The sequence below is a fragment of the Podarcis raffonei genome, chromosome 1 (genome assembly GCF_027172205.1).
Source record: "Podarcis raffonei isolate rPodRaf1 chromosome 1, rPodRaf1.pri, whole genome shotgun sequence".
Classification (NCBI taxonomy): domain Eukaryota; kingdom Metazoa; phylum Chordata; class Lepidosauria; order Squamata; family Lacertidae; genus Podarcis; species Podarcis raffonei.
In genome coordinates, this window is record NC_070602.1 from 110868602 (window position 1) to 110881022 (window position 12421).

A 12421-nucleotide genomic window follows, 5' to 3' on the forward strand; every position below is an offset into this window, starting at 1 on the left:
CTCAGGCTAAGTGAACTTAAGAAACTTTCTGAATGGAAAGTTTCCCATCCCCTCTTACCTGCTGCCGCCACCTGAGGCCCCCCTAGTATTGTTCCCTGGAGGGTTGGGGAGGGGGCTCCTAAACAATGTGGGGCAGGGCATGAGATTGCTGCTAGGAACAGGAACTAGAATTTCGCCTGTGGTTCAAATCTGATTTGGGGCAATTCTCCCCTCTCATAGCAGCCTACCACACCACATCCCATCTTTTTCAGGAGGGGTCCTCGACCCTCCAAAGAGACTTTTATTGGGGGTGCAAATCACTGCAATGGAGAGGAAGGGACAGGAAACCTCTCCCTCCCTCCGTGAAATTCCAGAATCCAGTCCTCTATGTTATGCCTACATTGTTCTAAGCCCTGGACAAGGAATCAATGTACCCTTTGCTGGAATAGCCAGCATTTAAAAAGCACTTTCAAATGGTTTTTGCCACTATAAAGCAGAGAGTTCTTTAATTCCGGCGACAAAGATTCCAGCTCACCAGAAAGCCAGCCTATTTTAACACACTGAAACTGCCACGAACGAACAGTGATGGCTTAGGGATGTCTTCGAATTGGCTTATACCCTACCTCTCATCACAGGCCGTCATTCCCTCCCTTACATTTGCAAATCCGGTGCACTTCCGCCAAGAGAAACTTTATCTGCTAGGATTTGCAGTTCCTTGAGGGGCTGCCAGAAACAAGCAAAAGATGGCTGTGAGATGGGGGCTGGTTTCCAAGCAGTACAGATTCCCAAGATCATGTGGGAAAGCTACATCCTTCCATCCTGCTGGTTCTGTCCCCAGGATCCAAACTGTTCACCAACAATGAATGTGTTGGCTGTCTTGTCACAACCATTCCAAATCAATGGCATACTATGCATGTCGGCAGGCCTACCACAACAGGCATCACTACCTGAGCCCTCAAGATGGTTCACAACACTGAGCTAAGAGAACCTCCACCATTTTGAATGACTATGGCATGAAGACAGGCCAACAAAGTGAGCCTTGTGTACAATGACCCTTATTGCTCCAAATCTTTTCCAACAGGTTGCTGATTTGCTTTCCTCTTTGCATTTCATCCAAATCCCATGGGTTGGCAAAAGCCCATATTGCTATATTATTACCTGTGGCATCGAATACAATCGGCTGGCAGTTTCTTCTGTTGGGGTTCCAGTTACACTTGAGCACCTGGCCTCCTTGCACAATCCCAGGTTGAGTTGTGTTTGCCTTTGGAGCACCCACAAGGAGAAACATCCTGCAGGAAACAAATGAAGAAGCAAACAGTTTAGGAATCCTCATTATGCCACTGAAGGAAATGGATTCGAGTGTAGTATGGCAGCTACTGCAATGTTAGGTAGGGCTAGAACCGTAGCTAGGACCATGTAGAAGCCAAAAGATTGAGGTGGGATTGCTGGAGGCCATTTGTTCTTCCTTTTATAGTCAGATTTGCTGCATAGAACAACTTGTGGTCCACCAAGCCAAATGCTACCCCACCAGCCATATGTGAGAGTCTAGCCCATTTAAACATTGTGGTTTTGCTGCCCAGCTGAGACTAGAAAAATGGTGGCTAGAGTGAGGGGTCAATCACCTGGCAGAGCACATGGCTCATGGGCTGTAGTCATCTTGGTGGGTTACCATTAGGGAGGTCTTGTCCCATGAGATTTTCTATTAGCACAAAAAATTTCAGAGCCAGTGTGACTCTCCCTCAGATTCCTATGGAAAGCCCAGAAGCAGGACTTGAGAACAGCAGCACTCTTCCAACTTGCGAATCACAGCAACTAATATTTACAGGCATGCGAACCAACTCCTAGGGGCCAAGGGGGCTTCAGCCTCCACAACAAAATATTTGAGGGGGCTGGGCCCCCGCAAAGTTGATGGGCCTTCCCATTCAAAAGGTGTGTGTGCACTGCATCATGTGATTGATTATGCAGGATGGGGCTTTCCTGGGTCCCCACAATATTTTATTCAAGTTGGCCCCCCTGTTTACAGGCATACCAGTGAGACCTAAGATTTCAGCATGAGGGCGACATCCCCTTAAGGGAACTTCTCAGGGGCTACATGTCAGTGGTGGGCAGGCCTAGAGGCAAAAAGTGGGAGCAATGAATGTGAATCTTACCATGCAGTATCAGGGACAGGTAATATGGAACCTGAGTGAGGATAAACTTTGGCGCCCCCCCCATATTTCTTATTTTCACAATAAGTCTTTTTGGTACAGTTGCTTTTTAAATGGATCTTCTCAGCAGGTACCCGTATAAATATACATGTTGCTTTTGCTGTTGTTATAGCAAAACAAAGCTCAGAGGTTTCTGCTCACACACACATCTCCATCCCTTATCCAGGCAAGCAAGAGGCATTATCACACTTCAAGGACACGTTCCAGTCGGTAAGCCATGTGGCCTTTGAAGCCCAAAGACCAGATTAAAAGGCCTATAGGACTGCATGAAGGCCACCAGGCCTGAGGTTCTCTTTCTCTCTGACCTAGGCTCAAAATGTGCTGGAATGGCAAAAGCTGCAACTTGCTTAACCCACCTCAACCAAAATGATATACAGTAATTCCTTGGCTCCTGAATGCCTTGGGAGTCGAATGTTCCAACTTCCAAACAACCGAAAACCGGAAGTAAGTGTTATGGTTTTCAAACGTTCTTTTGGAAGCCGAACATCTGACAGGGCTTCTGTGGATTCTGATTGGCTGCAGGAGCTTCCTGCAGTCAATCAGAAGTCATGCTTTGGTTTTCCAATGTTTTGGAAGTCAAACGGACTTCCGGAACTGATTCTGTTCGACTTCTGAGGTACGACTGTACAGGGCTGGGCTGTAAGACATAAGAACATAAGAAAAGTCTGTTGGATCAGATCAATGGCCCATCTAGTCCAGCATCCTGTTTCACAATGGCCACCAAGATGCTTGTGGAAGTCTGCAAGCTACACAGGAGCACTCTGCCTGTCTGCATTTTCCAGCACCTGGTATTCAGAGGCATAATGCCTCTGACAGTGCAGATAGACAGACCACAAAGAAGAAGTCTACATGGCAGATGAGCCTTGCATGATGTTTCCACACAACAGATGTTTCCATGTGCTGTGTTTGAGTAACCAGCAGCATATGAGGCTTAGTGATCTTCTAAGTTGAAGGGAATGAGTCTTTAAATTCCATGGCATTCAACATATTCCAAAGCTATTCTGGCCTTCAACTCCTCCCCCAGCAAACACACTTTAAGCGCAAACAAATCTACTCCAAAAATAAAACAAACAGCCTCCTGCAGTCATTAGAATATATCATGTTCCTTGTACTCAACAAAAGTCTCTCCCGCTCTCCTTCCGCTTCAAGCAACATGCCTCTATAAATCATCAGGCATATTCCCCTTAATTCACAACATCTCTGCTCAAATCTACTCTCCAGAACAAATACCCTCAGCTATTCAGTCTCACTTACTTCTGATGTTTTGATTTGGCAAATCTTGGCCGTGACAGTATTGAAATGACAGCTTAAAATAGAAAAGAAGCAGTCAAACAAAAAACACACACCATAATATCCCAATTTTGATGCTGACTATGCCAGGAAATAAATGCAAAACATATGGCAAATAAACTGCTCTACCCACTGCAGCGACTTACAGCGCAACATTTTGCCAGGGACATCAATGCTGTCCAACACAAATGTTTAGGATTGGAGTGTTGCATGTTGATCCTACAGATATCAGCAGATGCAGTGGTGAGCCACAGAGTGTGCTGTGTGCCAACACAAGATTGCCACATTCCACAAGGATTATGGCTCCTCTCTCTTTCAGAGGAAGTCGGAAGTTCCACAGGTACAGTTTGCTTACCACCATGTGAACAGAGATAAGAGAAAGGGCACCTGGAAAATAGTGTCCACCCCCTCTGTTCCTACCAAATTTCAATTTGTTTCACTTTTATCCCATAATTAGTATTTGCATGCTTTCAGAACATAAGATTTCTCCTCTATTTCTTTCTTAACAACTGCTGAATTTGCAAAACTGAAACCATGGCTTATGTCTTCAGCAATCGGAACTGTGTGTAGACAAATATCCAGCTAAGTTTGTGCCATGTACACACCTTGCTTATTTGGATTGCTAGTCAAGTTTATACCTTGGGCATGTTTATATCGTTAAACATGTAGAAATGGTTCTGCGGTTCACTGGATCCCCAGCCATGCAGATGAATCCCAATTATTTGAATAGATCTTTTTTCCAAGTCTTTGTTCCTTGGCATCAGAGTCGGGGGAAATTATATATACAATGAGTCATGCTGTACTAAATATAACAAGGCAAGTCAACTATTCTAAGAGCATGGTAGCCAACTAAGTTGTACTCAGAGTAGACCCATTGAAATCAATAGACTTTAGTTAGTTAAGTTTGTTAATTTCTATGGCTTCACTCTGAGTACAAATAGCATCGGATACCACCATTCATTTAAATGCCTGGGGCACAATTCATCTAAAGAATAACAAAAGGAGGAACAATGTCCACCAAGGAGAAACAGTGAAACAAAATGGTCAGTCATCAATCCTGTGCAAAGCAGGAACATAGGAAGACTCCTCCTGGATTAGAGCATCCTGCTCTCTCAGTGGCCAGCCCGATGCTCATGGAAACCAGCAAGCAGGACATACAAGCATACATACATAATTTTATTCATATGCCACCTTTCCACAGTTCAAACCATGCTCAAGGTGGCTTCCAACATGAAAAAACATAAATGACTACAACTAGGGCTTGGTGATGTATCAATACATCACCCAAAATTGGTTTTCCCTATTGTGGAAAACCCTATCGATTTTCCCTATCCCTATCACGATAATGGTTTCATAATATCTGACATAGTGATATATCACAAATCACGATGTGTGTGTGTTTGTGTGCTATATAAAAAACTGTGATGGGGGAAAATCGTGGAGCCGGTCATAACTTCTCTCATGATTTCTGCTGCCCCTGCTGCTTATAAAATAGCAGTTTTAACAGTATGCTAAAGGTAAGTAAAAATGTATCAGTTTTAGACCCCTATGTCAGAGTTTTTCAAACTTTTCATGGTGATGGCACATTTTTCAGACACGCATCATTTCGTGACACAGTAATTCAGTTTTACTAGCAAAACGGAGGTTAAACTAACCCCCTCTCAGCCCCAGGAGGAGTGTTCACATGACACACCTACACACTGCAGCCGACACACTAATGTGTCGCAACACACAGTTTGGAAAGCTCTGCCCTAAGTAGTAGCAATTGCCAGGACATATCCTGTTTGCCTCTACATAGTTACATCCTTATTTCAGACATTGTGATATATCGGTATATACCACTGTGTTCAGCTGATGATATATCGCAATGTTGAAAACCAGATATCGCCCAGCCCTATCTACAACGTAACAAAAGCATTCATAAACAATAAATTAAACATTAAAAGTTACAAAACAAAACTGAACAATTTCCACATAAATCACAACAAAATCTAAAATAAAGTTACAAAAAACCAACAGCACCCCCCAAAAAAAACACACAACCTCAGCCCACGAGTCTGTTCAGCAGCCTCAGCTTTTGTAGTTGGAGTCAGTCCGGGCCACACCCTCCCATGCCAGGTGGAAAAGAGCCTGTAAGGCAGGGAGCAGGTCTTCCAGGACTCACAGCCAAGATAGACTTGAACACAACAGCACTCTCCCTTCCTGTGGTTTCCAGCAACTGGTATCAGAAGCATTGCTGCCTGCCTTCGACAGTGGAGGTCAAGCATATCAATCAAGGCTAGTAGCCAACTGATAGCCCTATCTTCCAATAATTTATCTAATCCTTGTGAGGTCTCCCTGCTCCTTCTTTGAATGATTCATACAAGTTGTGCTAGATGGGGATCTGCCCATAATCAAAACAACTGCCACTTATTAAACCATCAGATATTGTAAGTTATCAGACTACGGTCAAGATAAAGCAGGTCTATTCAAGCTATAATCCACCAAGCACAAGACAGGCCAACAGACATACGTTGTGGGCTGCAGGCACTTCCCCTCCCCAATCCTGGCCCCCAGTTTTGCAGGCAGGAAGCACAAGGGTGTGATTTATCTCACCACTGGTGGTGCGCTCATACATGATTGATGGACTAGGTTCAGCTTGAGGGGCCACTACTAAGCACTGCATAGTTATCAAGATGCTTGCAAATTGACTGCTTCATCATCTGCCCTAGGATCTTCCCTGGTACTGATGTCAGAATGACAAGTCTGTTATTTCCTGGATCCTCCCCCACTCTCCCACTTCCCAGCCCTGGTTTTTTTTTTTTTTTTTTTTTTACTATTTGGGCAACATTTGCCTATCTCCAGTCCTGCGGCATCTCAAGATGATAGACAGCAAGCTCTTTGTACTACCCAGGCATACCAAGTTCCAGGTTTCGGGGAATTTCCTGAGTTCCTCCTGCAATTCATCATGCAAAACTGCTCTCCTGAGTTTCTGCAGAACAAACCACTGTAAGCATAAGCTGCTACTGACCTGTTTTCCTTCATCCTACTTGGTTATAAGCATGGCTTTCCTCCTGCCTACATTATGTGTACAGTGGTACCTCTGGTTAAGTACTTAATTCGTTCCGGAGGTCCGTTCTTAACCTGAAACTGCTCTTAACCTGAAGCACTACTTTAGCTAATGGGGCCTCCCACTGCCACTGCGCCACCGGAGCACGATTTCTGTTCCCATCCTGAAGCACTATTTCTGGATTAGCGGAGTCTGTAACCTGAAGCATATGTAACCCGAGGTACCAATGTATAATGCATCAGCTGGATAGCTCAGCTGGTTAGAGCATGTGCTGATAAGGCCAAGGTTGCAGGTTTGATCCCTGTATGGGACAGCTGTATATTCCTTCATTGCGGGGGGTGGGGGTGGACTAGATGATCCTTAGGGTCCCTTAAAACTCTACAATTCTATGATTCGTTGATGCTACGATCTGCAATTCAATCCATGATATAGCTTTTAACACACCCCTCCACCAGTTTTAGATATCTATACAATAAGGAACATGGAAATCTATTTATAATGTAGCATATTTATTTACTTGACTTTTAACACCCACTTTCATCCCAGACTACTCTTCTACATGCATCTCTACCTGGAAGTTGCCTCTTCGTTCCCATATATCCACGAGCCAGCTAGACAAAGAATGACTGGGAGCAGGGAATTGGCTTTTCCTGCCCTTAGGCCTTGAACCAGAACCTGATGTGCTGGCATGAGCAGGTGAAGCTTTTCACAGGGCAGCCATAAATATTGGGTTGCCTCCAGTGCTAGGCGACTGGCATTCTTCTCGCTCATTGGGACTTCTTCTCCTCTCCCTGTGCCTTCACCTCATCCAAAATCTGCTCCAGAGGGTCCCCCAAAGGCTCTGGAGCAGATTTTGAGGGTAGGTGGGGGGGCTGCAAAGGAAGAGAGAGGAGGGGGAAGTTCTGCTGTACAAGTTGAAGCTTGTGCAAGCAAAACAGCCATGTTAGGGTCACCTTCTAAGGTCTGCACTGCAAGCCACCATTAGAGGCACACCTACAATGGCAACTGTAGGCAAAGGTGCTGAGAGCTGTGCTTTCTCCATGGTGATGCCAATATTATGGAAAGCCCCTTTTCAGACAAGTTTTCCTGCTCCCTCCACTGACAGCCTCACATCACTATCTAAGAACTATGGCAGGCATTATCTGCTGGTTTTACAGGATGTGGTTGAAACTGTGCTGTTTTTAAAGGTAAAGGTAAAGGTACCCCTGCCCGTACGGGCCAATCTTGACAGACTCTAGGGTTGTGCGCTCATCTCACTCAAGAGGCCGGGAGCCAGCGCTGTCCGGAGACACTTCCGGGTCACGTGGCCAGTGTGACGAAGCTACTCTGGCAAGCCAGCGCAGCACACGGAACACCGTTTACCTTCCCTCTAGTAAGCGGTCCCTATTTATCTACTTGCACCCGGGGGTGCTTTCGAACTGCTAGGTTGGCAGGCGCTGGGACCGAACGACGGGAGCGCACCTCGCCGCGGGGATTCAAACCGCCGACCATGCGATCGGCAAGTCTAGGGTTACATACGCTTCAGGTTACATTCGCTTCAGATTCCAGACTCCGCTAACCCAGAAATAGTACCTTGGGTTAAGAACTTTGCTTCAGGATGAGAACAGAAATCGTGCTCTGGCGGCGCAGTGGCAGTGGAAGGCACTATTAGCTAAAGTGGTGCTTCAAGTTAAGAACAGTTTCAGGTTAAGAACGGACCTCCGGAACGAATTAAGTACTTAACCCGAGGTACCATTGTATTATTTTTGGCTCTTACTCATGTACCTCTTTGGGTCCCATCTGACAGCAGATGCCCACAGCTTATAGGCGTCCAAATACACACCCATCTCATGGGTTACATCCACACCATTCCTTTAAACCACTCTTATGCCACATTTAAAAGTCACGGCGTCTCCCAAAGAATCCTGGGAACTGTTGTATCTTTGTCAGAGAGCTACAATTCCCAGCACCCTTAGCAAACTACACTTCCCTGGATTCCTTGGGGGAAACCACAGCTGTTAATGAGGCATAAGACTGCTTTAAATGTATGGTGAGAATGTGAGCACACTTACTGTATTTTTCCGTCTAAAGACACCCCCCCCGTGTATAAGACGCCCCCTGTTTTGGGGGACTCCAAATTAAGAAAACATCCCTCAGCACTACCCATGTATAAGACAAGCCCCAATTTTAAACTTAATTTCTGGGTTTAAAAAAAGCTAGTCTTATACAGGGAAAAATATGGTACTTCTTCCCCATTGCCACTGTAGTCCTATTTGGGCATTATCCTTCATGCAGACACCAGGATCATGCCCCACATCTTCTCCTCTGCTGGCTCTGCCCCCCCCCCCATGGGACACAGGGAAGGTCTGTAGAACAAAGCCCACCATAATTTTGAACCCAATCATGGAAGTAATAAATCATGGAAGTGAGGAACCTACACACCAAGAGCAGGTGATGCTGAGCTAGATTGATCAGTACATACTGCTACGTATTGGAGTAAAGGGTTAAAGACTATCTACCCATAGGCAGCCCCTCCTCAGACAAGACATTTTGCTGCCTGAGGCAGACAAGATGGTTCTCCTCGCAGTGGCACATACAGAAGCTGCCTGGGGATTGACAGCTGAATTTTACTTCAACACTAGCCACGTGTCAGCTTTCCCCACCAAACCTGAGGGCTTAAGGCTAGCTTAGGGGGCACAGGATAAGCTCTGTCCTTTAGCACCTTGCTGCCAGCCCCACCCTCAGCATTCACTGCCTGAGGTGGCTACCTCACTCTGACTAATGGTGGGGACGGTCCTGCCCAAGCCTACCTCAGGCCCCAAACTTATTTGGCCATATCCGGTCAGAGGCCTTTCCATGTTAGACCTTTGGTTTGATCCATAACGACAGTTCATATGTGAAACTGTCTTATAAGTCAATGCTACTCATGTTTACCCAAAAGTATATGCCATGGGTTCTGTGGGGCTTACATACTGGTAAGGGCCTTCTGGCGGTTCCCTCACTGTGAGAAGTGGAGCTACAGCGAACCAGGCAGAGGGCATTCTCGGTAGTGGTGCCTGCCCTGTGGAACCCCCTTCCACCAGATGTCAAGGAGATAAGTACAACTTTTAGAAGACATCTGAAGGCAGCACTGTGTAGGGAAGTTTTTAATGCTTGATGTTTTATCATTGCAGGCCTAGGCTACCACTTATTCCTGGGACCTCCTCTAGGAAAAACACACACACATATGACATTAGCAGCATATCCCAACCTTTGCACCAACTTGGAGCACCTTAGTTACATTCAAAATGTATATCCTCTGTCACAAACACCTATCTGTAAAGAAAGTCACAGTGAGACTGGGAGAATACGCATCAGAGCATAGCAACCAGCTCCTAGGTGACTTCGCCCTCCCCTAATAAAATATTTGATGAGGCTACCCCCCCCAAGTTGATGGGCATTGCCTTTCTAACGGTGTGCGTGTGCCGTGTCTTGTGATCAATTATGCGGGGCGAGGGTTACCTGCCGATTTTTTTCAAGTTGGCACCCCTGGCTTCAGAGCATTAAGTTTAGCCATCCCATCACAGAAACAAACAGACCCAGGACCAGTTGACCCTCTCATTTTGGGGGACTTAACACAGCAAAGTTTGTGCAACCTGGACGGTTCTGCCCTCTCTCATCCCCATAATCAAAATGAAAAGCTGTCAGACCACATTAGAGCCTATTAGACAAAAGTGCTTTCAAATGGATGACAATATCTAAATCACACAGCAACACTGGCTCACTGGCTGCAAATGTCCTGACACAGAGTTTGTGTTACTCCTGGTAACGGATCCGAAGTTCAAGACAGCATTGATTAGGATTCAGTGGATGGGTGGGTTTAAGAGAGGTTCACTTCTTATTGATTCATCTTCCACAGTTTTATACATTTCCACATATAATTATGAAACATAGCATCTGTCCATAATTACTCCATTTATACAATAGTAATAATATTAATAAAAATGTCAGCAGGGGTCCTCTAAAAGTCAGGATATAAGCATGACATTATCCGCCGCTTCTAATTAATTTGGGACAAGCAGGTAACAAATTATGAATAAGGGGGGGAAATATATGTCTCCCCTCCCCCGCCCCTTTCCTCTGCAATTACAGCATCAAAATGGCTCACATCGCATAGCACCACTATCATCTCCTGATACAAAGTGTCCCTCACGGATTTGTATGGCCAGGATAAGAAGAGGCAATCTTGCCTTGTATCAGGGGGAAGGAATGTGAGCTAAGAGTTTCAGTACTTGGGTTTTAGCCAAATCTTCCTATATGCACGTAGCTTTCCAATGATTTCAACGGGATTCCTTCCTAAATCCGGGCTCCCAAAAGCCTACGCACCCTTACTTAAGTCCAGCTCAAAGCACTTTTGAGGAGGTTCGCTCTGTGGTGCATTTCTTACGGTCCACTGAAATCAGCGGGATTTGGGAGAGGCAGAAGATGGGGAGAACGTATAGCTGAGCGAGGAGGAGGGTATGTAAGCGGGGCGTAGAGGCGCGGAGTGAAGCCTACTCTATCCCAATTCCAGACACACTTTTGCTCGGAAGTTCCCTTCCATTCATTCCAATGAAGCTCGCTTCCAAAGCGGAGCTGTGCTCAGAATGGAGATCAGAAGAGGCGCGTTTCAGTTTCCCTTGCAGGGCTCCATCAAGGACTTTCCTGGGGCTTGTCCAGCATTTTCTGGCGTCTAATAATTAACACACACACACACAAAAAGACTGCAAAGATCCCAGGGTCCTCCTGGCGAAGGAGCGCGGCGCCTTTTCCCGCTTCGGGATGGATGCGCCCGAGTGACAGATTATACTTACGAGGAGAGATCCGGGGCGAAGAAATCCACCGCGAAGCCGAAGTAACTCCCTTCGGAACCGGAGTAAACAGTTGGGCTCTCCACGTCCAGGTTGAAGGCGCTGCCCGGCGCCAGTAGGCGGCCCACGAGCAAAAACAACCAGAACCCAGCCATGGCCAGCAAAAGCGATGCCCAGCAGATGCCCTGTAGAGACGGGTCCTTCCAAGCTCCCCCCTTGGGATATGATTTTATTTTTTTGCGGGCACCCCAACTCTCCAGCCAAGGAAGGGTTGCGGGAGATCCGATTCCGACACGGCGAAGCAGGAGCTGCGAAAATTACTCCACAGCCAGCCGGTGGGACTGACCACTTCCTTTTTTGTTTTGTTCCCTGTTTCTCCAGGACGGGCACAGACTGGGTCGTGGGCGGGGAAACAGGCGCAGCCGCCGCCAACGCCGCCAGCCTTAAGCCGTCGAACCGCCCCCATCGCTCCAAGGGGGCCGGGCGAGGAGAGAGCGAAAGGCGGATCATCGCCATCATGTGACTGTCTGGAGAGGAGGAGGAGCGGGCGTGCGCTTGAGTGCGAGCACTAGGGAAAAGGCGGCCTTGGTCTCTCGCAGGGCTTGCTCTCTCTTCGGTCCGGCCGGAGGCGGGAGAGCCTCGGCTCCTGCTGACCGCGGAGCGAGCGCACGATCAGGCTGGATAGGCACCGAGAGCGCCGAATCATTTCCTGGAAAACGGGCCGACACTACAAGGCGAACCGAGCTGGGCCTCAGCATGCCCACCTGTAAAATGGGGGTTCTAGCAGTCAGGTGCGGTTAACAGGAAATCTTGGCGGGGGGCAACATGGCTGTGGACGGAGGGTCCCTTAGTTAAGCATGAATGGGTGAGTGAATGGGTACCCACAGTAAAAACGGGCACCGTTTTGCTCATCCCCTGGTTGTATTGCTGCTCTAAACCATGGTTTCACTTCGCATTGTATCTGAACCAAGGCTCTGGTTTGTCTCACTCTGTAATGAAGGTTTGTTCTTAGTTTGTTCTTTGTTCTTTGTCCTGGCTTATCTGGGGAAAACAAACCAGGAATCCATGTTTCCTTTACTTACTCAACT

The 12421-nt window shown here is 46.8% G+C and overlaps 1 protein-coding gene across 1 annotated transcript in view; it reads right to left on the minus strand.

The window, feature by feature from the left end:
* The window catches only part of ITGAV (integrin subunit alpha V), a 64409-nt gene extending 52608 nt beyond the window's left edge, over positions 1 to 11801 (minus strand). The window contains exons 1-2 of the mRNA XM_053409243.1: positions 11337 to 11801; positions 1138 to 1268 (exon numbers count right to left, since the gene is read on the minus strand). Of these exons, the coding sequence (XP_053265218.1) occupies positions 1138 to 1268; positions 11337 to 11488 (283 nt within the window). The 5' untranslated portion in view covers positions 11489 to 11801. The remainder of the gene's footprint in view (positions 1 to 1137; positions 1269 to 11336) is intronic.
* Positions 11802 to 12421: the final 620 nt, after the last annotated feature.